Source organism: Fusarium oxysporum, chromosome V, assembly GCF_013085055.1.
Source record: "Fusarium oxysporum Fo47 chromosome V, complete sequence".
NCBI lineage: Eukaryota > Fungi > Ascomycota > Sordariomycetes > Hypocreales > Nectriaceae > Fusarium > Fusarium oxysporum.
In genome coordinates, this window is record NC_072844.1 from 2,700,202 (window position 1) to 2,727,370 (window position 27,169).

At 50.0% G+C, this 27,169-nt stretch overlaps 7 protein-coding genes across 7 annotated transcripts; 5 read left to right on the forward strand and 2 right to left on the reverse strand.

Annotated features, from left to right (window-relative positions):
- The first annotated feature begins 39 nt into the window (after nt 1–39).
- FOBCDRAFT_223866 (armadillo-type protein) lies at nt 40–8,861 on the forward strand. Its single transcript, XM_031184461.3, has 4 exons — nt 40–331; nt 391–2,462; nt 2,514–7,769; nt 7,827–8,861. Exons 1-4 carry the CDS (start codon nt 193–195, stop codon nt 8,373–8,375), a joined length of 8,016 nt encoding a protein of 2,671 aa, XP_031040103.2. The 5' UTR covers nt 40–192; the 3' UTR covers nt 8,376–8,861.
- Nucleotides 8,862–9,151: 290 nt separating this feature from the next.
- FOBCDRAFT_274311 (ribosomal protein L19/L19e domain-containing protein) lies at nt 9,152–9,889 on the forward strand (the record flags this gene model as incomplete). Its single annotated transcript, XM_054704672.1, has 3 exons — nt 9,152–9,156; nt 9,209–9,671; nt 9,746–9,889. 3 exons carry the CDS (start codon nt 9,152–9,154, stop codon nt 9,887–9,889), a joined length of 612 nt encoding a protein of 203 aa, XP_054560647.1.
- A 1,160-nt stretch (nt 9,890–11,049) lies between these two features.
- FOBCDRAFT_36656 (serine hydroxymethyltransferase-domain-containing protein) lies at nt 11,050–13,160 on the forward strand. The gene is made up of 5 exons (XM_031184465.3): nt 11,050–11,362; nt 11,429–11,485; nt 11,545–11,638; nt 11,699–11,836; nt 11,906–13,160. Exons 1-5 carry the CDS (start codon nt 11,243–11,245, stop codon nt 13,051–13,053), a joined length of 1,557 nt encoding a protein of 518 aa, XP_031040107.2. The 5' UTR covers nt 11,050–11,242; the 3' UTR covers nt 13,054–13,160.
- Nucleotides 13,161–13,372: 212 nt separating this feature from the next.
- FOBCDRAFT_293454 (uncharacterized protein) lies at nt 13,373–16,311 on the reverse strand. The gene has a single exon (XM_054704673.2). The coding sequence runs from the start codon at nt 16,293–16,295 to the stop codon at nt 13,482–13,484; it is 2,814 nt and encodes a 937-aa protein (XP_054560648.1). The 5' UTR covers nt 16,296–16,311; the 3' UTR covers nt 13,373–13,481.
- A 1,376-nt stretch (nt 16,312–17,687) lies between these two features.
- On the forward strand, nt 17,688–21,377 carry FOBCDRAFT_161679 (WD40-repeat-containing domain protein). The gene is made up of 9 exons (XM_059608399.1): nt 17,688–18,186; nt 18,241–18,899; nt 19,150–19,182; nt 19,417–19,491; nt 19,585–19,746; nt 19,904–19,941; nt 20,005–20,131; nt 20,216–20,533; nt 20,726–21,377. The coding sequence occupies exons 1-9, from the start codon at nt 17,931–17,933 to the stop codon at nt 21,149–21,151; spliced, it is 2,094 nt and encodes a 697-aa protein (XP_059467228.1). The 5' UTR covers nt 17,688–17,930; the 3' UTR covers nt 21,152–21,377.
- Nucleotides 21,332–23,054, reverse strand: FOBCDRAFT_223876 (uncharacterized protein). The gene is made up of 4 exons (XM_031184486.3): nt 22,556–23,054; nt 22,393–22,493; nt 21,982–22,337; nt 21,332–21,925 (listed from the first exon to the last, which is right to left on the reverse strand). The coding sequence occupies exons 1-4, from the start codon at nt 22,901–22,903 to the stop codon at nt 21,741–21,743; spliced, it is 990 nt and encodes a 329-aa protein (XP_031040128.2). The 5' UTR covers nt 22,904–23,054; the 3' UTR covers nt 21,332–21,740.
- A 356-nt stretch (nt 23,055–23,410) lies between these two features.
- On the forward strand, nt 23,411–26,898 carry FOBCDRAFT_133777 (FtsJ-like methyltransferase-domain-containing protein; the record flags this gene model as incomplete). The annotated part of the gene is made up of 10 exons (XM_059607911.1): nt 23,411–23,434; nt 23,490–23,779; nt 23,853–25,152; nt 25,454–25,477; nt 25,666–25,920; nt 25,976–26,029; nt 26,093–26,119; nt 26,168–26,476; nt 26,531–26,659; nt 26,713–26,898. 10 exons carry the CDS (start codon nt 23,411–23,413, stop codon nt 26,896–26,898), a joined length of 2,598 nt encoding a protein of 865 aa, XP_059467229.1.
- Between the last annotated feature and the right edge of the window lie 271 nt (nt 26,899–27,169).

A 27,169-nucleotide genomic window follows, 5' to 3' on the forward strand; every position in this document is an offset into this window, starting at 1 on the left:
GTTCTCTTGACGGATTTGGTGCCCAAAAATTCTAAAACACCAACTACGAGCCTACCACCAAACCTTCTTGACATTACCTACGTCCCACCACCTCGACTGAGGATCTACGCCTCGGAATTGGCGTTCACGAGCTCTGGTAGCCCCAGATGAGTTCACCAACCCGAACATACACCTCCATTTCCGAACTCCAGAATGTCTAAGGGCGACTCATCCGATTCTGGCGCTCCGGCCCCTCTTGACATGGCCGCCGTTAAACAGGCTCTGTCCTCATCCTCGACCGCTGTTCGAATCACTCAGTTGCGCACAATCGAAGACAAATTGGCCCAGAAATGTGCGCAAGCCCTCGTCCTCTTCCAAGGTTCTATCAACCAGCTGACCATAGTTTCGAAGCCCTTGACAGCGCCTCAATTACACGTCTCCTCCAACTCCTTTTCGGAACATATGCCTTTTACGCAGATAGGCAGTCCCGGTTGTCTGTGCAGAAGTGCCTGATTGCGCTCATTTCCTCTGGTGCCGACTCCAAGACAATCGCCCCGCTCATTGCTGCCTTGCGCAAGGAAAGCCAGAAACCTGGCATTGCTCCTACCAATGCATTCGTTCTCGTCGAATGGTGCAGTTTGTTTATGCAGCATCTCGATGCCTCGCAGTGGGACCAGTTTGCTACCGATATTATCCTAGCAGACGCGGATGCTTTGGAAAAGTGCCACCAACCCGTTTCCAGGAAGTCAGTCACTCACTCAGCCATCATTGTTACAAGGAGGGGTTTGCGGAAACTCTTCTCTTCGAATGAACTGAGTAAAAAACGGCTTTCTGCTTCTGTTGATGTCCTGACTGCGAAGGGGGCTCAGTCGACCTCTAGGAATGCTGTCTTGCTTGGTGTCATCGCTGGCGTATCCGCTAGGAAGGATCACTTGCGACCTATTCTCGATTCTCTCAAATTCAAATATTACGATTTCTTTGCGAGAGAGATCATTGGCTCTCGTACCAGTGTTCCAGAGCATCTAGTGCTTGGACTCGGTGACTTCTTCACTTCGTTCGCCACACTTGAAGAAATATCTAAAGAGCTGATCCCTGCTCTCGAGAAGGGTCTTCTGCGTGCCCCTGAGGTTATTCTTGGTGGAGTTATCACGCCTCTTGTTCGTTGTCTCCCTGACAACTTTGATCTTTCCAAGATCCTTGAGCAGAATCTGCTCAAGCCCCTTTTGTCAAATGCAAAATCTACCAATGCAGCTATTCGTGCTGGCTCTTTAGATGCGTTCAGCGCCCTGGTCAACAAGTCTGGCGACACTGCGTCTTTGGAAAAAGTCATCAACGAGGTTGCGACACCCCTAAAATCCGGCAAACTTGCATCTCCTGACCACCGTGTACTGCATGCGCAAATGCTTCAGACTGCACCTCTTTCAAAAGCAAGTGCCGAGCAAGTCGCAAACGCAGTTGCAGTCATCGCTGCCAAAGAGGGGAATGAGAGTGCTTTAGCTGCGGAGACTTCAGCCTTAGCAAAAGCGGTTTCTTTCTTATTGACCAACGATGCTGAGGTCTCCAAAAGTGTGCTGGAATCCGTTACTAAGGGCCTTACTGAAAAGAAAATTCCTTCTCGGAAGTACTGGTTGCTCCGTGTCGGCGGTATCTTGCAATCCATCAATGAAGCGCAATCAGTGTCTTCAGCAATGGCTGCTTTTGTGGACGCAGTGATACCAAAAGTCATTACCACTTTCACAGAGGTGACATCCAATGCAGCTAGTGCTGCTCAGAACGGCCTTATTGTTGGTGCCTACATTCTGACGGCTGTAAGCACACATATTCAGCGTTTGCTTCCTGGTTCTGCAGCCGATTTAAGCATGGCAAAAGCATCGGTTACCAAGCAATCGTTATCCTTGGATCCCAAGTCATCCTTCCTCCTCAGTCCTCGAATCTACTCTAAGGTCACAGCCGATGAGGATCTTAAGTGGTTTTCACGTGCTTTGAACTCTATCTTTCAAGGTCTTGACAAGGGGGCTGATAATCAGGTTGCCCTCGCTTGGTCTGAAGCAATTATTCACCTAGTTACCGCTCAGAGCGTACCGGCAACTGTTCAGCAGGAGACCTCCAAGACCCTTTCCAATCTGTACGTTCGTAGTCCAAAACTGGTATCAAGTTTCATTATTGCCGGCCTTTGGGATTATTTGAAGCACTCTGGATCTCCTGATAAGGAACCATCATCAGGTGCTCACAACCTGATCCAGGTTGTGAAGGCTATCTGTTTGACCCCTAGTGACATCGAAAAGTCCGGGGAAACCATCAACACGGAGGATCTCGAGACACAGGCAAACAATCTCCTTGTTCTGGCGCGCCCAGAGCTGATCCCTAGGGCAAACTGGATCGATTTGTGCCTCAGAATGGAACTGGACCCTGGCAATCTGGTCAAGAAGTACCAAGATGAGCTTGTGACAGAAATAGAGAATCAAACATCGTTCTCCCAGAAGGTTTGTATGACGTTCCTGGGGTAAAAGAATCTTGCTAAACAATACCGACAGGTTGACGCCATCAAGAAAGCTGCGTACAACGCAGCTGCTGACTTAGCTTTTGTTGCTCCCGAAACCATTATTCCACGCCTGCTGGAGACCCTCAGCCGCGATCTCAACGCCGAGCAACTCCACGATATTGGTCCTGTCGAAGCGGCCATCTTTAGAACGCCTGAGGGTACTGTGTTCGTTGATGTGCTTGCAAAGAAGTCTCAGCAAGTTTTGGACAAAAATAAAAAGGACTATGACATTCTCAAATGGGAGGAAGAACTTAGGAGTCAGCTTGAAAAAAAGAAGGGCCAACAGAAGAAGCTAACCCCAGAGGAGAACGCAAAAGTCAATGCTCAACTCAAGAAAGAGAGCCTAATCAGGCAATCTATAACTGAGATCGAGGCAAGGCTTTTGCGGGGCATTGGCATTATCCGAAGCCTTGCCACTGGTCCACCAACAGATGCTGCCCAATGGCTCGGTACTGCAGTTTCACTCTTGATCGGCATTATGGACGCCGGTGCTACTATGATCACTGGTGATGCAGCACCATTGGCTTACATAACTTGCGCAGAGAAGGTTACAGAGCGCCTGGGCTCGATGAGGCCTTTCGTCGGCGTCGCGGCCCTCAGGCTGCGCGGCGTGTCGCTGGCAGAGAACTATCAAGAGGAAGCTGTTGAAGACTTGGTAACAAGAGTTTTGTACCGTTTACGGTTTGCTGGCGAGCAGCGACCTTTCGACTCTGTATCACTCATTTACGCGTTGCCCCTCGTGCTGGAGCTTCTCCGTAAAGGTGGAGTTGGTGATTCGCCCGATGATGCAGATGCTCAGCTAGTATTGGCCATCGAGTTCCTCTCATACCATACAGATGTCTGTAGTGATGAGGCTGTTCCTCGTGCCGAGCTTCTTTCAGTTCTTATCACTTCTATGCAGACATATGCTCAACATTACAAGCTCCTCAGGGACTGTTTTGCTGATATGTGCCGCTGCATCGCACCAAACATGGACCGTGAGGAGATGGTTATTCTTGCAAAGGGTGCGCTGGTGCCTGAAACTCGAGTCAGATCAACTGTGCTGCAATCTATCAGCGCTGAAGTTGACATGAGCGAGCTTGGCTACTCCGATGAAATCTGGATCGCTGCTCATGACGATGAGGAAGAAAACCAAGATCTCGGTCGCGAGATATGGGAGGAGAGTGGCTTCGAAGTGACGCCGGAGGTACCACTTAAAATGTTACCTTTCCTCGAGAGCAAAGATGGGCAGTTGCGCCGTGCCGCTGCTCGCTCCCTGGCTGAAGCAGCTAGCTTACATAATGAGTCTTTGGATGCGGTGCTTGACCAGCTCAAAACCACTTATGTCGAGCTTGCCAAGCCCCGGGTTCAGCAGCTCGATGAGTTCGGCATGCCCAAAAAGATGGATCTGTCCGATCCTTGGGAAGGAAGGCAAGGTATCGCTACAGCTTTCAAAGAGATTGCTCCAGTTTTCAAGGTTGATCAGCTGGATCCTTTCTTTGACTTCCTTATCGATGCCGGTCCTCTCGGAGATAAAAACGATGCAGTGAGAGGTGAGATGCTGGATGCTTCGATCACGGCCATCGAAATTCACGGCAAGGGCATCCTTGATGACCTGATGTCAAAATTCGAACAGACCTTGGAACAACCAGACAAGAACAGCGATGCTGCTGACCGCGTCAACGAGGCAGTGATCATTATGTACGGTGCCTTGGCTCGCCATTTGAGCCCTGGTGATCCCAAGATACCTATCGTTATCGACCGTCTCGTGGCAACTCTAAGTACGCCCTCGGAGACGGTACAATATGCCATTGCTGAATGTCTGCCTCCCCTGATTCGAGCCTGCCCTGACCAGTCTTCCAAGTACTTTGGTCAAATCATGGAGCAGCTTCTCACTTCTAAAAAGTATGCTGTTCAGCGAGGTTCGGCTTATGGTCTGGCTGGCCTTGTAATGGGCAGGGGTATTGCGGCACTAAGAGAGTACCGAGTTCTCTCAACTCTCACTGACGCAATGGAAAACAAAAAGGAGGCAAATCAGCGTGAGGCCGCTTTGCTAGCATACGAACTTCTCTCAACTATGCTTGGACGCGTCTTTGAACCTTACGTGATCCAGATTGTGCCCCAGCTGCTGACGGGCTTCGGTGATGCTAACGCGAACGTTCGTGAGGCTTGTCTGGCAGCGGCTAAGTCGTGCTTTGCGAAGCTAAGCTCTTACGGTGTGAAGAGAATCATGCCAACTCTGCTTGATGGTCTTGAAGAGCAACAGTGGAGGAGCAAAAAGGGTGCTTGTGACCTTCTTGGTGCAATGGCATATCTCGATCCACAGCAGCTCGCCAACAGTCTGCCAGACATCATCCCCCCTCTGACGGGTGTGTTAAACGACAGCCACAAGGAAGTAAGAGCTGCCGCAAACCGAAGCTTGAAGAGGTTTGGCGAAGTCATCAACAATCCAGAAATTAAATCGTTGGTCGACATTATTCTGAAGGCTCTGAGTGACCCTACAAAGTATACAGATGAAGCTCTGGACTCGCTCATCAAGGTCCAGTTTGTTCATTACCTTGATGCTCCATCTTTGGCATTGGTCACTCGCATTCTGCAGCGTGGTTTGGGCGATCGTTCCAATACCAAGCGCAAGGCAGCTCAGGTAATCGGTAGCTTGGCTCATCTGACCGAAAAGAAGGACGTGGTCATGCATTTGCCGGTACTTGTGGCTGGTCTGAAGATTGCCATTGTCGACCCTGTGCCTACCACTCGAGCGACGGCTTCCAGAGCGTTGGGTTCTTTGGTCGAGAAGCTTGGGGAAGACACACTTCCCGATCTTATTCCTGGTCTGATGCAGACTCTCAAATCAGATACTGGTGCTGGCGATCGATTGGGATCTGCTCAGGCTCTTAGCGAGGTGCTCGCTGGATTGGGAACGACAAGGCTGGAGGAGACTCTTCCCACCATTCTTCAAAATGTCGAATCCTCAAAGCCCGCCGTTCGCGAAGGCTTTATGTCACTTTTTATTTTCCTTCCTGTCTGTTTTGGCAACAGCTTCTCCAATTACTTGGGTCGCATTGTACCACCTATTCTGGCCGGTCTTGCCGACGATGTCGAGTCGATTCGTGAAACCGCACTGCGTGCAGGTCGTCTGCTGGTCAAAAATTTCGCTGCTCGTGCTGTCGATCTCCTCCTTCCAGAACTTGAACGCGGCCTTGCGGACGACAGCTACAGAATCCGACTTAGCTCTGTCGAACTTGTAGGGGACCTTCTCTTCAACCTTACAGGTATCAAGGCTGGAACCGAGGCTGAGGACATTGAGGAGGACGAGAACATCAAAGAAGCAGGCGCTTCTTTGAAGGAAACACTCGGAGAGGAGAAGCGGAATAAGATACTTTCTGCACTCTACGTGTGCCGCTGCGATACAGCTGGGGCCGTTCGCTCAGCCGCTATTGCTGTCTGGAAGGTTCTTGTTCACAGCCCCAGAACTCTGAAGGAGCTTGTGCCAACCCTCACACAACTTCTTATCCGTCGCTTGGGAAGTTCCAATATGGAACACAAGGTCATTGCCAGCAATGCCCTGGGAGAACTTATTCGAAAGGCTGGAGACAGTGTTCTCTCCAGTCTTCTTCCCACTTTGGAAGAAGGCCTTCAGACATCTACAGATGTTGACGCTAAGCAGGGTATTTGCTTTGCTCTGAGGGAGCTTATCTCATCTGCTTCACCAGAGGCTCTTGAGGATCACGAAAAGACCCTGATTTCCGTTGTTCGTACCGCACTGACGGATTCTGATGAGAATGTCCGAGAAGCCGCTGCTGAAGCATTTGATTCGCTTCAACAAATCTTTGGCAAGCGAGCAGTTGATCAAGTTCTTCCTTTCCTTCTCAACCTATTGCGTTCCGAGGGTGAAGCAGACAATGCTCTGCAGGCACTCCTCACCCTGCTTACTGAGACGACTCGCTCGAATATTATCCTGCCAAACCTCATCCCAACCCTCACGACACCACCCATATCAGCCTTCGATGCCAAGGCTCTTGCCTCTCTGTCCAAGGTTGCTGGGCCTGCGATGAACCGTCGCCTCCCCAACATTATCAATTCGCTCATGGATAACGAGATAAATTGTGACGATGATGGCCTTCGTGAAGAGCTGGCGACATCCTTCGACACCGTCGTTCAGTCGATCGACGAATACGATGGTCTGAATACAGTCATGAACGTTCTCCTGCAGCTTCTCAAACACGAGGATCACCGACGCCGAGCGGCTACTGCTCGCCACTTGGGCAACTTTTTTGCCGCTGCCAGCGTGGATTATTCCAGATATAACCAGGATATCATTCGTTCATTGCTTAACTCCTTTGACGACAGGGATGCCGATGTCGTCAAGGCCGCGTGGATGGCTCTCAGCGCATTCACAAAGAAGCTGCGAAAGGAGGAGATGGAGTCGCTCGTCATTTCCACTCGACAAACTCTTCAGCGTATCGGTGTTGCAGGAGCAAACCTGCGTGGCTTCGAGCTACCGAAGGGTATCAATGCCATTCTACCAATCTTCCTGCAAGGTTTGATGAATGGTACTGCAGACCAAAGAGTTCAAGCTGCTCTGGGTATTTCAGACATCGTTGACAGAACAAGCGAGGCCTCTCTGAAGCCATTTGTTACCCAGATTACTGGTCCCCTGATCCGTGTCGTTTCAGAGCGCGCCACTGAAGTCAAGTCGGCGATCCTTCTGACACTCAATAATCTCCTGGATAAGATGCCTGCGGCACTGAAGCCTTTTCTTCCACAGCTGCAACGTACATTTGCCAAGTCTCTTGCGGACCCATCCAGTGAGACTTTGAGAACACGGGCTGCCAAGGCACTTGGTACTTTGATCAAGTATACGCCCCGTATCGATCCGTTGATTGCTGAGCTAGTCACTGGGTCGAAGACAGCCGATCCTGGTGTCAAGACGGCCATGCTCAAGGCCTTGTATGAAGTTATCAGTAAGGCAGGTGCGAATATGGGTGAGGCGTCACGAGCTTCTGTCTTGTCACTTATCGACATGGATACGGACGAGAGAGATGAGACCATGACCATCACTAATGCCAAGCTGCTGGGGGCTCTCATCAAAAATGTTCCTGAGGAAGCCGCTCATGGTTTATTGAAGAACCGCGTGGCGACCTCGCATTTCACTCATTCATCTGTCCTTGCCCTGAACTCAGTCCTCGTGGAGTCACCAGACGCGCTGCTTCAAAGCCCCTTGGCTGATGACTTGCCCGATTTGCTTTGCCAGGGCGTCACCAACAAGAATGTAAGCCACAGCTGTGTTCCCAGACCGAATGTGATTCGTAAACTGACAACCATCTAGGTATTTGTTGCAGACAATTGCATTCTGGCAACTGGTAAGTACCTGCTATCAGATTCTCCCAAGACATTTGAGACTACAAAGGGAATTTTTGAAGCTCTTGCCTCTGTGATCCAACCTGGCAATGCAACCGACTCACGCAGACTTGCACTGGTTGTCGTTCGTACTGTCAGTCGCAATGATATGGAAATGGTCCGACCTCATATCGCTCTGTTAGCACAACCCATATTTGCCAGTGTTCGCGACCCCGTTATTCCCGTCAAGCTCGCCGCTGAGGCGGCATTTGTGGAGCTTTTCAATGTGGCTGATGAAGAGAGCCGCATTTTCGATAAATTCATGGCTGGTCCAGGAGCAGATCTGCCAGCCAACACCAAGAGGAGCATGGGAGACTATTTTAAACGTGTTGCCATGAGGCTAGGCTCTCAAGCCCGCGAGAGGCGCGAGGCTGAGGGTGGACAGGGGGGACTGGGACTGTCTAATGATGAAGCTGAGGATGAGAAGGAGATTTGGAGTGTGGGAAAAGTTGATGTGGGCAGCGAAGCCTTCTCATAATCTGTAAAAGAGCATATCGCAAATAAAATCTTAGGCTGTCTGGGCATGTGTCCAGAAGGAACGCCGTTGAATATACCGTTCCACTCGATGAACAGCAGGTAAATTCACCACAAATCATATCTGCTTGTTACCTTGATAACGAAGATTCGATCATGCATGCAAAAGTAGTAGAGGTAACCAACATGATCTCAGGGGCTACAACTACAATTCTAAACTTGGTATAACTGTTTTAACACACTCCTACTGTCCACAACTGTGTAAAGCTGTGTAAAGCATGCGAATCATATATAATCTTCTCGTCCTTCTCAATTGAAATGTCTAACCCGCTCAATTGAATCAAAATTACCAATGATTATCTTGATAATGAATATTCATCCAATATTCACTTCACAGTGATCACACGAAATATGGTGTTGTTGAGACCCCCGTAATCAATTGTCAGAATCATGATTCATTGATAATTTATCCTTTAAATGCATATAATTTGATACGCTCTCACATTTTCTTGCTCCTGCCATTTTCGACCCTGAGGGTCACGTGCAGCCCTCGCTTGACGTGCTGGGATTAGCGTGAACCCACAGAAGGAGGTGCAAGCAGAGAAATTCTGGCCTCGCAACCCCTCTCACCAGTCTTCATCATCCAACATCCATCGAGGACCGGCCATCACCACCCAACGACAATCAAGATGTAAGTCCATCGAAACGATCAGTACAAGCGAGGAGGTGATGCAGGAGGAGCTTTGGAAACAGTATATGAACTGGTTGCAATGCTTTTTGATGGTGTCGCCACGGATCCGGTGGATTGGAAAATCTGGGACATGACAACATTATCAGAGGGTACTGGTGGCTAACTGATGATTTCTTCCTCAACTACAGGGTCAATCTGCGAACTCAGAAGCGCCTGGCCTCAGCGGTCATCGGCTGTGGCAAGCGCAAGATCTGGCTCGACCCCAACGAGCAGAGCGAGATCTCCAACGCCAACTCTCGCCAGACCATCCGAAAGCTCATCTCCGATGGCCTCATCATCCGAAAGCCCGTCACCCAGCACTCACGATCGCGCGCTCGCGAGCTGAACCTCGCCCGACGAGAGGGCCGACACCGTGGCTATGGTAAGCGTAAGGGTACCGCCGATGCCCGTATGCCTAGCCAGGTCCTCTGGATGCGCCGCCTCCGAGTCCTCCGCCGTCTCTTGGTCAAGTACCGTGCCAGCGGCAAGATCGATAAGCACCTCTACCACGAGCTGTACCACAGCAGCAAGGGTAACGCTTTCAAGCACAAGCGTGCCCTCGTCGAGCACGTACGTTTTATCAATGATGCCCTTCCTCGGGGTCCACGCTCGGGACATTCGCTGACATGGAGTTTTTAATATAGATTCACCGTGCTAAGGCTGAGAAGGCCCGTGAGACTGCCCTTCAGGAGGAGATGGATGCCAAGCGTGCGAAGAACAAGGCTGCCCGCGAGCGCAAGCAGGAGCGCGCGGCGGCGAAGCGAAATGCTCTCCTTGCCGAGGAGTAAGATTAAACCTAGTGGACAATGACAACATTTCGGTCTTGAGAGGAGGCTGCATTCGGAGTCTACGGGTTGGGTCTCTTTTTATGCCCTTCTGGTTTCTACACTTGTACCGGCGGGGGTTCAGGCATGTAGCATTGAAAAAAATGGAATCGATGATGCTCGGATGCTTGGATGTTTCACCATTTACGACCTTCTCGTGAGCACTTGTTCCGCTCATCACGACTTAAGTACCACCAGCGTTTTAAAAATAATGTGCGCGGTCTGGCTTATCACGAGAGCATTGTTCGTGACGTCTCATCTGTGTCATTGACTCGATTAGTGAGTGTGAATTACTGTGGTCGAAAACTGAGCCACAATTAAAAGTCCCGACTTCTGCATGACGCTGGGACATTCCACTGCACAAACTGAGAATATGTGACAATCCGAGAATAACACCTGCCCCTGCACTATCTGAACAATCAGGAATTCGACCAGACCTGAGGCAGCGCTTCCGCTTGGCTGGACAGGGATAGGCAAAGCCCAGGCATGTCACCTACCTAAAGGTGCCAACTACCTGACGATAGCAAAGGCAGCCAGATGATATCGTGGAAATAAACGGATCAAGCAAAGGCTTAGTGAGGTCGATTCTCTTCAAAAAAAAAAAAAAAAAAAAAAAAAGTACCCCCATGGCAGTGGGTGGTGAGGTTGCGCCAGCTCCAGACGGACCTATTTGCTGTCTAAGCGGTCCCATCACACCCAACTTTACCTTGGTTGATGTGAGGGTGAAGGAGGAAAACCAAGCAAACAGCTATATGGTTGAGTCGTTTTATACTTTGACTGTAGCCACAAGTCAGTCATGTGGCTGCAGTATGTAAAGCCAGAAATACATGTCAGTGAGTGTGTTCAATGTACCTGGTCAGAGGGTATTCACATTCAGCATGAGTTTTTAACCCACTGAAGCTACCAACAGATATCCTATTCGCTCTGGAAGACGAGCGCTAAATCAAAGAGTTACAGGGATCTTGGCTGGGCATTCTAGCCGGTACCTTGTGTGAGAGTATTGCATTTCGAGCACCATGGTGTGCGTCTTGAGTCTTGCTGCTGTTAAATGGATCCATGAGGCAGTCGCTTATCGTTCGAGTCTCGGCCCTGTCCGAACTTCCTCCACCTCCACCCTCCACCTCCGCCTACGTCGTCGGCACTAATTAAGTCCCATCATATCAGTCAATGACGTCCTGAGCGAGCGCGCCGCTGGACTACAACAAGCACCTCGTGAAGCTCTTTTGCTTTGCCACGAATAGAACCCTCAATTTGTCTCTCCCATAAGCGCTCGCATCATTCAATCCCGGTGTCTTGCCATCGACTGCCAAGCACGCTATGTCTCTCGCCGGCGTGAGAGGCACCTCGCGTGTCCTGCGTAACATCGCAAGGCCAGCTGCTGTATCCGTGACATGTACTCGTGCCGCATCTTCCATAGCTCTGGAGGACCAGCAGCAGGTGTGTCTTCTTCAATTGGGTTGATTCAACAAGTTTAGCATCTAATGTCCCCGTCCCTCATCCTAGGCCCTCTCAGCCCATCTGAGCAAAGCTGACCCCGCTGTCTTCGACATCATTGAGAAGGTTGGTCGCATTGGTGCTACAAATTCTATCTGCTACCCCTGTACTGACGGCTTGGATAGGAGAAAGACCGCCAGAAGCATTTCATCAATCTGATTCCCTCCGAAAACTTTACGTCGCAGGCTGTACTCGATGCTCTTGGTAGCGTGATGCAGAGTGAGCTTTAGTAGCAAAGGATCGAACGACGACAGACCTTGAGGCTAACGTATGCTGTAGATAAATACTCGGAAGGATACCCAGGGGCCCGCTACTACGGCGGGAATGAATTCATCGACCAGGCCGAAAGGCTTTGTCAACAGCGCGCCCTTGAATCGTTCGGCCTCGACCCAAAGTTATGGGGTGTCAATGTTCAAGGTTGGTTGCTAGGAACTTCCTCTCAAGTGACTTACTTGATTGCATATGATACTGACTATGACCTCTCAGCTCTCTCTGGCGCTCCAGCGAACCTCTATGTCTACTCTGCCTTGCTCAACACCCATGATCGGTTAATGGGTCTAGACCTACCACATGGCGGCCATCTATCTCATGGTTACCAAACGCCCACAAAGAAGATTTCAGCGATATCAAAGTACTTCGAAACTCTACCGTACCGACTGGACGAGACTACAGGATACATCGACTACGACAAGTTGGAGGAGATGGCAAGCATATATAGGCCAAAGATTATTGTCGCCGGTGCGAGTGCTTATAGTCGACTAATCGACTATCAGCGCATGCGGGAGATCTGCGACAAGATCAACGCCTACCTACTGGCCGACATCGCCCATATTTCTGGCCTTGTTGCAGCAAAGGTCATTCCTGGTCCCTTCGCCTACGCCGATATCGTAACCACAACGAGCCACAAGAGCCTAAGAGGTCCCCGAGGTGCTCTGATCTTTTATAGGAAAGGCGTGCGGAGACAAAATCCCAAGACGAAGGAAGATATTCTTTATGATCTCGAAGGTCCTATCAACAGCTCTGTGTTTCCCGGTCACCAAGGCGGTCCGCATAACCACACCATCACCGCTCTTGCTGTAGCTCTCAAGCAAGCCCAAACTCCAGAGTTCCAAGCATATCAGTCCCAGGTTCTGAAAAACGCCAAAGCTTTCGCAAAGCGGCTGAGCGAGCCCAAGGGCAAAGGCGGCTTGGGATACAAGCTTGTCAGCGGAGGTACAGACAACCACTTGGTCCTGGCTGATCTCAAACCCCAGGGCATTGATGGTGGTCGAGTTGAGCGTGTCTTGGAGTTGGTAGGTGTGGCGGCCAACAAAAACACAGTCCCGGGGGATCGTTCTGCTTTGGTTCCTGGTGGCCTTCGCATGGGTACTCCTGCCATGACTACCCGTGGCTTTAACGAGGATGATTTTGTTCGTGTTGCTGACGTTGTGGATCGTGCCGTCACCATTACTTCTCGTATCGACAAAGCTGCTAGAAAAGCAGCAGAGGAGAAAGGTGAGAAGAGCCCTGGCAAGATAAAGGTTTTCCTAGACCACCTCGGTGATGGTGAGACGGAATCCGAAATTGTCCAACTACGAAGTGAGGTTGAGGATTGGGTTGGCACATATCCTCTTCCATGGAGCACCTCAGAATAATCTCCTGCGGATGCTTAAAGTAACAATCGATGGATCGGTTCGTCGAGTATATTATCTTCCTCACGGTTTTGGAACAATAGATACCAAGCATTGTATAATTCTCTCCCTCTCTCTCTCTCTCTTTTCGCGACACCTGAAAATCTCCCACAACTCCTCTACATCTTCTATTGTCATGGTAAAGGTACTGTCCTTAATTTTTAACGCGCTCATTAGTCACCACTGTTGTGCTACGCTACACTGATCATTTACACAAGAAACTCTTGTTACTGCAACGAATAATACATATACACGTGTGATTTCATGCAGATTTGCATCAACAATCCCTTGGTCATTCGCAAAGGACGAGATATTACTCAGGCACTGCCTAATTACTAGGATCACTAGTTTACTACTTGTCTAAAATACAATCATCGAGCAGGGGTGATCTCCTATGACTGCTGCTGCGGCTGCTTGCCAAGCACCTTCTTGAAACTGGACCTCTCGCCAATCTTCTCATAGTATTCGCGGAGCCTTTTCTGATCCCGGAGAGTCTCTGCTCCTGTTTCTTCCACCACGTTGTGCAAAATTGGCCACAAGGCGAAGTCGGGCAGAGCCAGTTCCATACCAGCGATGTAAGGCCCATTATCCTCAGCGAGGAACCCGTCCCAAACTTCAAGCTCTTGTTTAAGCGACTTCAGGTCTCGTTTGCCGCTCTTGGCTTCCTTCGGAAGGTTTTTCCAAATATCCAAAAGAGCCATGGCACGCTGGAAACGAGTGAGCCGAATGGCCAACTCCTTCGGTGCTTGTGGGGTGCTGCCAGGTCTTCCAAGCCCATAGCGGGCATCAATGTACGACATGACAGCCAGATCGCCTTGAGCAGTGGATTTGTCCTTGTCCACGAATTTGACTGACAGATTCTCAGAGTTTGTTGCTACAGATCCGGCCGTAATGCTTCCCTTTGCGTAGTTCACGCCAAACTCCGCCAACATGAGAGCAATGCGCATATTGATAGTTGGGTCACTGCAGGTAAAGAGGCGAGGTGCGTTGCTCATATGCAGCACATCGAACCCTTTTCCATAATTTGCGTCCCAATCGAATTCGCTTGAGTGGTTCTCTGTCCCAAAAGCCTTCAGCAGCTCAATTGCCTCGGTAGACTGCCCGTTAATGACGGTGTGAGCATCCTCGGGAGTCTTGGCCTTAGCACCTTGGCCCCATATAAGAGTCTCTTCGCGATTCAGGAACGTCCCTATCTGTCTGAAAGTCAGAGAGATTCGCCCTCCTTCGTATGCAAGTTCGGCTGTGGATTTTTCCTTCTTCGAACGCTTGTCCTGACGGATGGCATGTAGCCACTTCATGTTACTTTTCAAGCCTAGTCGGCATAGAGAATTGTGTGGGAGTCTGGCACGCTGTATCACTCTTTTCGAGGTTGTTGGAGAGGTGATATCCTCTTGTGAAGGGTCCTTATCCCTTCTCTTTGTTCTGAAAGTCATAGTTCGTTCAGCGCCGAGGCTCACGTTGGCGATATAAGATCCTTTGACGATATCCAGGGTCTTGTCACTGTGTTCGGAGATGTAGTCATTTCCATCTCGGTAGTACTGGATCAGCACATGGTTCAGAGAATGACCCAACCGTTTCTCGGTCTCGTTTTTTATAGCCAGTACCGTAGGAGAAAATGACAGCAGTGGAGGAGATTCGTCAGATGGATGACGGTAGACTGGGATGCTCCCATCTGGTCCAATCTCACCCTGAACTGCAACAAGTCGTGGAACTTGCCCACCCTGGTGAGACATACGCTGCCACTGAACCTCCCCGCGTAACTTATCGAAAATGCCCTCAAGCAACAGCTCAGGAAGAACATTCTCAATGATGTCGGTGTCTCCTTCGCACAGGCCTTCCTGTTGAAGGTTGGCATCATGTATAGCCGCTGGGTTGTTCATCTCGGGTATTTCCTGTGTCTTGTCTGGTTGTGCTTTCATTGTTTGTGCTTCGTGCTTGCTGGTCGCTTGGGCCGGAGGTGATGCAGTGGTTTGTTCTTCTTTCTGGCTTGCCTCGGCTGGAGACGATGGTTCTATGACTTGGTCTGGTTTTTGCGTGGTATTATGCTGGGAATCTGTATTGATGCTTTCTTCTTTGCCTTTAGAAGTATGATCCAATAATGCTGAATCTGGTTCGGCTTTGATAGCATCTGCGACAACGGCTTTAATAGGGGAATCCTTAGCCGTGTTCGGCTCATGTATGCCATCCGGTGCCTCAGTAGATTTGATCTGATTAACACCATTTGATTCTGTAGCCTTCGGTTCTGGGCTGACCTCTGAGTCATGGTGTTCAGCTGCACTTGTCGACAACGCCTTTGGCTGGGGCTGAGTCGATGTTGATGCGGGGCTTGGGGGATTTGAAGCCAGTCGAAGACTTGTCATGTCATTAACAAAATCCGGGGTAGTGCTCTTCTCGCGACCTTCATTTTTTGAATGATCTGACTTTGCAGTCTGTGGTTGTTCCTGGTCCTTCGACGAAGATGGAGGCTTTCTTGACTTGGGGGGCTTGGACTTGGGTTGTATCACCTCCATGACCTCGTCATACGAAGCAATTTCGCATCCAGTTAGTTCTATTAGAGAGGCTATTGCTGAAGTCTTTCTCGACTCTGATCGGTAACCACAACAGTCGTCGACGATGGTGATTGCCATTCCATGGCCTGCGGCATCAAGAGCTGTGGCATATACACCAACGTTGGTGAGTGATCCACAAATGAAGAGTTCCATGACCATCTTAGCACGCAGTATGCGCAGCAGGTGGGTTGACTGGAAGGCTGAATAGTGAGATTTGGTCAACCTTGTGTCTGTTTTAGGCAATGAGTCTTCTATGGCTGAAGCTATCCGGCAGCCAGGCGTGTCCGCCTTGACACATGTAGCATCCTCATGGCTCAGGAATGCCTCCTCATCTGGCGGGCCATCGGCGTCGATTGGTTGAACCGGGATGTTTGGTCGACCTCTCTTAGAAGCTCGTGATGTTTTGGGCGCACTGTCGTTTACAAGGATTTGTTCTTCAAGCACAGGTCGGGTCTCACTAAATTGCGACTGAACCCACACAACGTCACCGACTCCTCGGAATGCCTGGGCCAGCTTGATAGTCTGGTCCACAAAGTCCTCCGGCTCGTGGACGGGTAAAGCACCATCCTTGGATATGAAGTCATGCTGAAAGTCCACGCCAATAAGGGCTTTGCGGGTTGTTATTTGGGGCAGGGAAGCTTGGTCGAAAGGAAACATGTTGAAGGTAGTAGCCATACAAAAAGGAACTGACTGTATCGCTGGCGAAACGAGTTAATACGTTGGTCAATGATACCCCCCGAAAGTCCAGCCTTCGGTATTTAAGCAAGATATGTCCATAGACAGGCAAGGGTAGGATTGATGGCTTTGGTACTGCGGGCTTTAGGGCAGGGAATAGATGATCAGGGTCCTTGTGATGCTTCAAGGGAATTGAATAATGGTGCAGGGTAAGGGGCGTCCGAGTACCTTTCAGGATTCGTGTGTTCTTGCGTTACGTGGTGATTATAAGGTAGATATATCTAGAAGAGAGTCGGCAACTCGGTCTGGACTTGTATCGTTTCTGACTCGTACATTTGTTTCAGGTGTCATCTGTTTTTCAAGGTATGTGTTGGAAAGAGGTGGTAAGGATAAAAGATCGAAGGGCCTCGAACCGACTAAAGAAGTGCCGTATAAGCTTATTATTTCTTTGCCGTAAGGGTTCCCAGTGTATGCCGTAGTTGGGTATCTGTGGAAATGACGAAAATTAGGATTGTCGTGATACGCTTTGACGTTGAAGCGTAGCTGTACAATAGAGTGCGAACCTGTGACCAACACTGGCGTCCTACCTGTCTGTGGGTGATTGATTTATCGATCTGCCTGTCACTTTGACAGACCCCTGTAATCTGGGTCAACAAGAGCATCAAACCTCAAAATGCAGGGCTCAGTTCTTTTCTGAAGGCTTGTTTCAAAGTGTCGGTCAAAGTCGTTAGCAGTCCACTGCCCAGCTTTCAGTTGGTTAGCCGATTGACATGTATACATTCCTAGCGACTTGCATGTGAGAAGCTGTGAGACAGCATGGCAAAGCATGGCTAGCATGGGTCACAATGCGTTGGGTTGTATTTGCGAGTTTCGGAATCACAGCGACACTTCGACGTCGATCTTGTGGTCTAGAACCTTATTAATACCGCCATTAATTTCACACACACACACACACACGGCACAAAAAACACTGCTTTCCTGGGTTCTCCACGACAATGGACATATCCTTCCACCATCCGCGAGATTGCCATTCCTAGTTTATTGAGAATTCAGGATATTCATTCATGACGTACTTGTCTTCACTAAACATCCTATCGACAATGGGTGTTAACAACTCGAAGTGCATAAATTATTAGTGTGTACTCGCTGGAACATCCATAAAGGTTGGGCTATCACGATGCACAATAATTTGAATAATGCCGCATGGCATGTCCCAAGTGCTAGAGTTCCATAAGTCAGTGGGTTGTCAAATGCCATGCATGATAATAACGGCACACCTGAACAATGGTGAGAGAGCTCGCCATCCTTTGTCGTAGGTGGTGGCTCCCATGAAGACCTGGAGAAGCGTGCATACGAGCCGAAGCTTCTCCGGGCGCGCTACTGAGGAAAGCTTCCGACCTCCAACTGCTCCAGCTCCAGCAATATCACAAACGTGCATTCAGCCTCATTACTCACGACTCAAGCGATCTCTGCCTAGCCTCCCATTACCTACACCTCGAGAAGATCTCAACATAACACGGTGTCACCATATATAGCCTTTCGATGGGAAATTAACAAGGCTTTTTTCACTCTTGCGCCAACACGCGTCGCGATCTCGTATTTGACAACCTCGTCGCAATGACACCCAAACGAAGTCTATCGCCTGCCGATGAGCAACAGCCTAACCCGAAACGCCCTCGCTTCGAAGACTTGGAAAGCGTCACGATGCAGATCGAGGATGAAGAGTCTCGCTCGATTGAATCCTCGGTACCGAATCCGCATTATCAAGCTAGAACGGGACTTCAGCGTTCGATCGCAATGGTTCTCAACCACGATGGGTTTCAGGGAGCAAGCCCCGAGGCAATGGAGAGCTTCACAGGGATGGTAGAGACGTGTGAGTTGTTGGCTGCAGCTCCCTGATGGGCGTTCTATAACTAATACACTCCAGATCTGGAGGGCATGATTGAAGCTGCCAAAACCCTCGCACTGGCTGCTCGTCGCGAGCATCCTATCCCGACCGACTTTGAGCATGCGCTACGACGGCACAATGTTAGCGTCTCCTCGCTGAAACCGCACCTGAAGCCTCCTGTCTCAAAGACGCAACTGTTTCCTGGCTATGTTGATGTACTACCCGAGGACCTCGATGCATACACGACGCTACCACTTCTGGGTGAAGAGCTCAGTGGACAACCAGACAAAGACGAGAAAGAATATGTTCCTTCTTCTTTCCCCAACTTTCCCAGCAAACACACGTACAAGTTCACTCCTCAGGAGGATACTAGCATTCGTGACTCGAAGAAAATACGAGAGGAAGCCGCAAGGACGGCCCAGCAGGGCGAGGATGCTCTTAGACGACTAGTCCGTGCATCCAAAATGCGTAAGCAGAAGGAGGTCAAGAATTTAGTGGAGCGTGATGCACATGGCAAAGAACGATTTCGTCTATGGGAATCCACGATGAAGAGGTTTATGGCAACTGAGGGTAGAGGGGAGAATACCGATCAAATGGAGATCGCCGACCACAGCATGATCGTCAATGGCGAGGCGTTGTTCTCGCGTAAGGAGGTTCCCAAGGCTGGTAAACGAACAGCTGCCTTGGCCAAAAAGGCGGTATGAACACCAAAAGAAGTCCAGACAAGATGGCTTGCATGATACCCCGTATATAATACTCTGGCTGGGAGGCGTAAGGTGTTACTGGGCTTACTGCATTATTTTAGGTTAGAAAGGCAATGGAGCGAATGCTGATATAGAACAACACCCGACAAGAACGAATCGAGGTCAACACTGCGCTGCGAGCTTTTATCTCAGCCTTCCTGTGCATATTCTAAACATGTTTAGAGTGATAGCAACAACGTGATAGTGTTTGAAGCCACATAGTTACTGTGTCGTTTGCGTATGTTGGTCCTCAAACTCTCTGGCTTGAACTCCCGACTAATTCGAGTCACAACAGATGAACTGAGAGGGGGCGTTTTGGCCAGATGGCACCTTGAAGGCTGTATTACCTTCGGTTGCCTCGTCGACAACCACATCGTCAAGTACCGCTAGAAATGCTTCTCCTCATAGGTACTAACTCATCTCTCATGGCGGTGAATTGCACGAATGGAGAACAACCGCATGCCATGTATAGGGCAGCCACACCTACGCCACGTCTGGCTTGGATAACGCCACACTGCTCAGAAAATTCAGAAACCTGACCAAGTTGGTACGTACCTCGTGTGCCTCTCGCACCCCGCTAATGTCGAAGCGGAGCTCAAGGCCCTAACTTTCTCTAATTTTTAACCCACACAAAAAAAAGGGCAGGTACGATTCGCAACCGCCTTCCCTTCCGACTCGGCCTAGGTTTTGCAGAGCAGCCTTTGATTTCTCTTTCTTCCTCAAGCACCTTGATCCTCTGCATCGCCTCGTCACCGCAAACATGGCCGAACAATTGATCCTGAAGGGCACTCTCGAGGGCCACGTACGTCGATCCCCATGAAACCTTGCTTCTGTCGCTGCCGGCTGCTGCGTCGCGACTGTCGCTGGTTACGACCCGCTACAAATCAAGATGTCTGCAGTTGGCATCGTGGAATGAGATAACCTAAGAGGAAGAAGGACTGAAGGCTGACTATTTGCAGAATGGCTGGGTCACCAGTCTGGCTACCTCCATGGAGAAGTACGTCGAGAACAAACTTGGTCACGCTTTTGCTTCGAGGCCACTCAACTAACATTTCTCCAGCCCCAACATGCTCCTGTCTGCCTCCCGAGACAAGACCCTGATCATCTGGAACCTCACTCGCGATGAGACCCAGTACGGCTACCCCAAGCGATCCCTCCACGGCCACTCTCACATCGTCTCCGACTGTGTACGTTCGCCCAGTGCCCCGCCGCACACGATAGCATTTTGGCGGGCAGATGTAATTTAGGACTCGGCTGATTGTTGGAACTAGGTTATCTCCTCTGACGGTGCCTACGCTCTGTCTGCCTCTTGGGACAAGACTCTGCGTCTCTGGGAGCTCGCCAGCGGTACTACCACTCGACGATTCGTCGGCCACACCAACGACGTCCTTTCCGTCAGCTTCTCTGCCGACAACCGCCAGATCGTCTCCGGTTCTCGCGACCGAACCATCAAGCTCTGGAACACTCTCGGTGACTGCAAGTACACCATCACCGAGAAGGGCCACACCGAGTGGGCTTCTTGCGTCCGTTTCAGCCCCAACCCCCAGAACCCTGTCATTGTCTCCGCCGGCTGGGACAAGCTCGTCAAGGTCAGTAAAGAAGACAGATTCTGTGATTTCGCTTTCTACATGATGTTTGCAACCCAAGTATTTGCTACTTCAGAGCCTGTTCACGCAGGCCATGAGACCACTATTCACCATTGCCCTGATCCCAGCTTTTGCATAGCCCTCTTCACATCTGCTCATGTGCATTGATTTGATTAATTCTGACAATATGTCCAGGTTTGGGAGCTCTCCACCTGCAAGCTCCAGACTGACCACATCGGTCACACCGGCTACATCAACACTGTCACCATCTCCCCCGACGGTTCTCTGTGCGCCTCTGGTGGCAAGGACGGTACCACCATGCTCTGGGATCTTAACGAGTCCAAGCACCTTTACTCTCTCAACGCCAACGACGAGATCCACGCCCTTGTCTTCTCCCCCAACAGATACTGGCTGTGCGCTGCCACCGCCAGCAGCATCATCATCTTCGACCTCGAGAAGAAGAGCAAGGTTGATGAGCTCAAGCCTGAGTTCCCCGCTGTCGGCAAGAAGAGCCGAGAGCCTGAGTGTGTCAGCTTGGCTTGGTCTGCTGATGGCCAGACTCTGTTCGCTGGCTACACTGACAACATCATCCGTGCCTGGGGTGTCATGTCGAGGGCATAAATTGCTCTACCCTAAAAAAGAGGCGTGGTGACGAAGGCGAGCGGAAGAAGGTAGATCATTGGTAGGGCGTCAAATGGTTGGCTTCCTCGTTTGGTCTTTATTGATGCAAAGGAAGGGGGGCGACTACAAATCTGACGAGGGCATAACGCATTTGATGGTTATAGGCAGCCCCTGAAATTACCGGGATTCATCCTTTTGTTCTCCAATAAAGAACTCGAGTTTTCAAAATATTTCATTGTTTAAGTGATCTTTCGTCTGTTTTTGGCATGAGATGTGACGTTGTGACTGTGAGACTGACCTTCGTTATTCCAACCAAGAGGCGACATTGGCCAGAAGGTGTCCATGCATTCACATCAGAGCCGCAATTAGGAGCGCCATTGATCAGAAGGATCCTGATGTCTGATCCGTCATTTCTAAGCAAAGGTCTATTTGGGAAGTATCATACAACATGCTTTTGTCTCTACTCGCCACAAGATAAGTTGTCTCACTAAAACGATGATGTTCCTGACCCTGAGTGACTGCTGGTCCACAGCGTCTTCTTCTCTCGAAACATTTAGCGACTGTTTTCGTTCCATCCTGCCTCATCATTTTACATGAATGGCGGCAGAGAGAATGGATAGCCAGGGTTCTTGATACGGAAGACGCTCAGTAGAAAGCTGTTGACAAGGAACAGGGCGCCGCCGAACGCAATGACTGCGACTTGTTGAGACTTGGCCTCAGCAATTCGTGGGACCTTGATAGCGAGAGAGATCGCGCAAAACGACAATACACCATCTAGAAAAAGCAGTTAGAAGGAGGAATAGAGTCAAGAGGGAGTGGACGAGACATACAGATTGCTGCCACCACTTGTGTTTCCAAGCCGAGTTGGTTCTGGAAACCGCTCGCGATGTAGTTGACCCCACCACGTCCGTCACCAGTAACGTAGGGAACTTTGCGGATGTGGTTGAACATGTGTCCGCTGATGAACAAGAGAATGGTCATCAAGGACAAGGCTGCCCAGAGGTTGCGGCTCTGCAGAATGTGAGACACATACGGCCAAGCCACGACACCTGCAGTAATAACTCCGAGCACGATGGTTATGGTGATCGCCCATCCCGCATAGTTGAAAGGTCGCTTGACAGCAGGATGAGGTCGGTCGGGCAGCTGACGAGCGAGCCAAGAGTGAACTTTTTCGGCAGTGGGGGGTCTGAATATTGTTTGTTAGTCAATCGTCTAGAAAGGCTGCGGACAAAACTACTTACCCGGCACTGAAGTCGTATCGCAGTGGCTCTGGCTTTTGAGCAGCATGGGGACCGACAGTGGGCTGGAATAAGAGGAGGACAGGGGCAGTTTGAAGGCCAAGCTTCATTCATAGCGTCAGCAACCAAAGTAATACTAATGCTTTCGATCTTGCATAGCACATACCGACATGAAGATCTCTCTGCCATCAACAAAATCCAGTGTACCAAAAATCAGTCGCGAGTTGCCGGCCTTGTCACCCTTGGCCCAGCTCTTGCCCAACAGGTCCCATTCAGGTTGGAACTCGCGGCAGAGCTGGCAAGAAAATCGTGCATCGGCTGCGGTGAGGAGCACAGCAACGCTATAGTCTCTTGGCGCAGAGGTCAGAGTTTTATACGTCGATTCTTTCAGCTTGAGCGGTGTCGAGCTTTGTTTGGCATGGAATTCATCGAACCGCTCCGCGGAGGACTTTTTGGCGGCTGCCACGCCCATCGCAAGCACGGCGAAAGAGAGAAGTGAGCGTAGGAAACGCATGTTGACAAGAATAAAAAGATGGGGTTCGTTCCAAGGAGAAAAAAAAGGGGGCCAATTGGCCCGTAAGTAAAGAAGTAGGAGACTGTTGAAGCTGTATCTACCACCTTGCTTGTGGAAGCTGTAGCTATAATAGACGTGAAGCTGAGGTGGCCTCTCAATCGAGCAAAGCGCCTTACCTAAGCTCCCGCCTCGAGCTGGCGAGGACCACCGCGGCGCCATTGGATGAGTGAGCGAGTGCTTATCACGTGAAAGCTTATCGATAGCATGGGCGCTAATCTTGATGCAGCAACATGTTTACGCTTATACCGAGTCGCCAAAACATAGGTAGGTTGGTTTCGGCTGTCTTCCATAACGATTCATCCCACCTCGACTTGGTTTGCCTTGCATGTCATTTTCTCGTTAGACTCTGCATCTGCCAGGGCTTCAGTATACTCAACTGTCAAAAGTTGTATCGATTTCTCTTTACTGCATTGAACCTGTCTCGTCAGCACCATCACATTGGCAAACATGAAAAGGACCAAGTCCACAGAGGTAGATACACGCGTGAAATGGCTACTTCAACTGCAGAACTGACTATAGACCACAGCGTGCGGCTCGTATCAGTGACCTTGAGTTGAGACACCAAGACAATGTCCATCAGATTGACCTCACAGGCCGTGATGAGGAAGCTCGTCTCCTAAAGCTGCGACTCTTGACGCTTCGCGATGAAAATTCGTCCCTGAAGGATCGGCTGGTCCAACGAGATGCCCTCGTGAAGCAGATCACGAAAAAGGGAAAAGATGCGCATGCCGAGCTTGCCGAGGCGAAGGAGAAGCTGAAAGCCCAAGAAATGCAGCTCAGAAAACAAGGCAACGAGCTGGAAGGCCTCAAGGTAGGGTATAATCTACAGTCACCAGAAAGTCCGCCTGACACAAAGCCAGACCGAAATCAATACTTTGAATGACTTCAGACAAGACTCAAACAAGGTCTTGCAGGAGAAACTCGCCCTCAGCCATAAGCTTGACCAGATCCAGCCTGAGCTTGAACATCTCAAGACGCAACTCGAAAACCATCGCGCCGTCGTCGCCCAGAAGCAGGATCTCGAGCGTCAGCTTAGTTCGATCGAGGTTGAACTCGAAAATGAGAAGAGATCAAAAAAACGCATGCAATCCAAGAATCATGACAATGATCAAGTGAAGGAACAATTGGATGAAGCGAAGAGAGAATTGGAGAAGCTTAAGAAAGAACACACCAGAGAGCTACGGGAAGTTCGCGGTGAATGTGACATGCTCGAAGGCCGCGTGGAGGATACAAGGAGCAAACTGAAGAAGACACAGGGAGACCTCAAGGACACACGAGCCGAGCTCGCGTCTTGTCGCGCTGAACTGGAGGAAGCTCGTAAGGCTCTGGCGACTAACAAGTCAAGCAAGAAAAGTGTCACTATGAAGGAACATCCCATTGGAAAGAAGAGAGCCCAGGACCTGAGCATGGAAGACATCAGCATCGGAACCCCGGGCCCAGATGAGGCAACCTTGAGACGGCCTTCCAAGAAACGAGGTGCTGAGCGCGCCTTGGTAGGAGAGAAGTCGACGTTCTCCATCACGCCCTTTTTGAACCGTACCAAGAATCTCTCGGATAACATGTCAGATGAGCTAAGCGAACTTCACTCACCTACTGGAAAGTCTACAGGCGCCTCAGAACCTGTTGTCTTTGAAGATGTTGCACCAGAAGCTGGTGATTCTATGTCTATGGAACCCGTAGAGGAAGCTGCAGAGCCAGATCATCAAGCTGAGGATGATGCTGTCGCCGAGGAAGAGGAGCAGCCAAAGGCACAGAAGGCCCGAGGCAGACCAAGGAAAGCCCTGGACGATGCACCAACAACGAAGAAGAACATGCCTGTCCAGGCAAAGAGAAAGGCCAAGGCAGCCAAGGCTTCTAGTAGAGTCGAGATGATAGCCGAAGTTGACGAGGCTGACGAACCGGAAACTGAACCTATCGAGAAGCCCAAGAAGGTGCCGGGACTGCTGAAGTCTAACCCTGCTACGGCGTCGTTGAGAATTGGAAATGATGATGCAGATACACGCAAGAAGAAGCGAAAAATGCTTGGTGGTGGCAACAAGACTCTGTTCGACGATGAGGAGGCGGAACCAGCTCCCAGACCAGCAAAGATTCAGATGGGGGCTGGACGTAGGCTCAAGGCACCACTGGGAAATGTTCGTGGTGCATTCGGTGGAGCAACATTCTCGCCGTTGAAGAAGGACAGGCGAGGAGTGGGAGCCAGTTTCTTGCATTAAGGACAGTGTATGATTATTTTATTGAACAGGGGGCAGGTGTGGAAATCGCATGGCATGGCGTTTGCATTTGTATTGTTTGTTATCTGAAATAGCGGCGGTATTGGGTTAAGGATTGCTCGGTAGGCGCAAAGGTGTTGAATTGGGACAATGATTATTCTTTCTCTACATTAATGCCTCGTGTTCACTCATGCTCAGTATTGACGTGCCCTCTAGTTCCTTGAAAAGTTGGAAAGGGTCGAATTTAAAAGGTATCTTAGGTAGGCAATGTAAGGTATAGGTTAGCCGAGTTTCTCACACCTTAGTAGGTATCAAGGGATCTTGCTGATTGAAACCTTTATTTACTCTCGACAACCAGTAATAATAGTACTGTAAATAGGATTGTTCACACCAACCTTCTCATGCTCAGATATTGGTATTACAACTAAGGTGCCTGTCAATGTTGCTCCGATTCTAGTTGGAACCTGCCTCCCTGACCATTGGGTTTGACAGATAGCCACGAAGAGTTTTATCACCAAGAACGTTTACTTCAACTCGTCAAATTTGATGAACATCCGACTGCCTTCGACGTTCCCAAGCCTGGGCTGGAAGCTCAGCCCATGCTTGCTTCATTCACGACCAGTAGCTGAATCGATCCGATGGTCCTCATCGGGGTCTCGTTGGAAACAACGACAAGGCCGTGACGCATATGCACGAGGTGCGAAGGTTCAAGGGCTCAAAAGCCGAGCAGCTTTCAAGCTCCTAGAAGTGCGGGCTACTCCATTAATCGAATTGCATTGGTACAAGCTAATATACTGGCTAGATGGATTCTAAGTACAAGCTGTTTAAAGGCAATGGGCAGACAGTGGTTGACCTGGTAAGTCCACTACTCCTCTCATTCTGCTGGCAACATGTGGATCGTTGAGCTCACTCCCGCAAGGGATATGCACCAGGCAGTTGGTCACAGGTAAGTCTTCAGTGCCATCGCAGTTAACAGCCTTGTTGATAAATCAAGGTTGCCGTGGAAAGGACGAGGCCGAATGGCCGGGTCATCGGTATCGACCTCATCCCAGCCCAACCGCCTCGTGGTGTAGCTACCTTTCAGGGCGATTTTCTCTCACCAGTTGTCCAGGAGATGGTCAAAAATTTCATTCTTGAAAGTCACCAGAACCCACCTGTTGGTCAGGAAATTGAGAAAACCGGCTCTGGCACGAAAGAAGGCATCACGGTCGACCGGCCTAGCTATCTCGACATGGAACGACACACGGGGCAAAACGAGCCACCAGCATCTGGTCCAGAAGGATCAAGCAAGCGCATCGTCGATGTTTGTCGATTCCCTCCTTCTAGAAAACCTTTCAAGATACTGATGCCCTAGCAGGTTGTTTTGAGTGACATGTCAGCACCCTGGGAGCAAACCACCGGCTTTAGCGTGAAGACATTGAGTAATCCCTATCATAGGTTGATGAACACGAGCGGAAACGGCTTCCGTGACCATGTGGGCAGTATGGTAGGGGCTCTTGAATCATATCACAGGTGATATGTACTAACACTTCAACGTAGGACCTTTGCGCTGCTGCTCTCCAATTTGCTAGCGACACTCTTCGATCTGGGGGACATTTCGTCTGCAAATTCTACCAGGGACCTGAGGATAAGGAGTTCGAGAAAAAGTTGAAAACTCTTTTCACGAAAGTTTTCAGAGAGAAGCCTGATTCTTCAAGAAAGGTACTTCCCGAAGTCAAATCGTGATGCTCCATGCGTCAATACAACTTACTGATTCCTTGCGTAGGAGAGCCGGGAAGCATACTTTATTGGCCTACGGAGAAAACCTGGTATTACGATAGAACCCACAGACATACACGAATAGGCCTCGGTGGATGTGTACAACAGGTGTATCTATAAGAATCATACGGCATTGGATTTGCTATGATATAATCCTTTGAGATAAATGGTGCCAGGGGCATGCCGTCTGCAATCACATAGAAGCGAACGATATCATGACGGCAGCAATGCGCGAGAA

Excerpts from the sequence above, each read along its gene's own strand:
- FOBCDRAFT_223866 (XM_031184461.3), top strand. The coding sequence starts at position 193 with ATGTCTAAGGGCGACTCATCCGATTCTGGCGCTCCGGCCCCTCTTGAC. Across the intron at positions 2,463-2,513 it reads AAACATCGTTCTCCCAGAAG|GTTGACGCCATCAAGAAAGC; the intron begins GTTTGTATGACG and ends CAATACCGACAG. Across the intron at positions 7,770-7,826 it reads AGGGCGTCACCAACAAGAAT|GTATTTGTTGCAGACAATTG; the intron begins GTAAGCCACAGC and ends ACAACCATCTAG.
- FOBCDRAFT_36656 (XM_031184465.3), top strand. The coding sequence starts at position 11,243 with ATGTCTCTCGCCGGCGTGAGAGGCACCTCGCGTGTCCTGCGTAACATC. Across the intron at positions 11,486-11,544 it reads TCTTCGACATCATTGAGAAG|GAGAAAGACCGCCAGAAGCA; the intron begins GTTGGTCGCATT and ends CGGCTTGGATAG. Across the intron at positions 11,639-11,698 it reads TCTTGGTAGCGTGATGCAGA|ATAAATACTCGGAAGGATAC; the intron begins GTGAGCTTTAGT and ends CGTATGCTGTAG.
- FOBCDRAFT_293454 (XM_054704673.2), bottom strand. The coding sequence starts at position 16,295 with ATGTTTCCTTTCGACCAAGCTTCCCTGCCCCAAATAACAACCCGCAAA.
- FOBCDRAFT_161679 (XM_059608399.1), top strand. The coding sequence starts at position 17,931 with ATGACACCCAAACGAAGTCTATCGCCTGCCGATGAGCAACAGCCTAAC. Across the intron at positions 19,942-20,004 it reads CTGGCTACCTCCATGGAGAA|CCCCAACATGCTCCTGTCTG; the intron begins GTACGTCGAGAA and ends ACATTTCTCCAG. Across the intron at positions 20,132-20,215 it reads CTCACATCGTCTCCGACTGT|GTTATCTCCTCTGACGGTGC; the intron begins GTACGTTCGCCC and ends TGTTGGAACTAG.
- FOBCDRAFT_223876 (XM_031184486.3), bottom strand. The coding sequence starts at position 22,903 with ATGCGTTTCCTACGCTCACTTCTCTCTTTCGCCGTGCTTGCGATGGGC. Across the intron at positions 22,494-22,555 it reads GCAGAGAGATCTTCATGTCG|CTTGGCCTTCAAACTGCCCC; the intron begins GTATGTGCTATG and ends CTATGAATGAAG. Across the intron at positions 22,338-22,392 it reads CGATACGACTTCAGTGCCGG|ACCCCCCACTGCCGAAAAAG; the intron begins GTAAGTAGTTTT and ends AACAATATTCAG.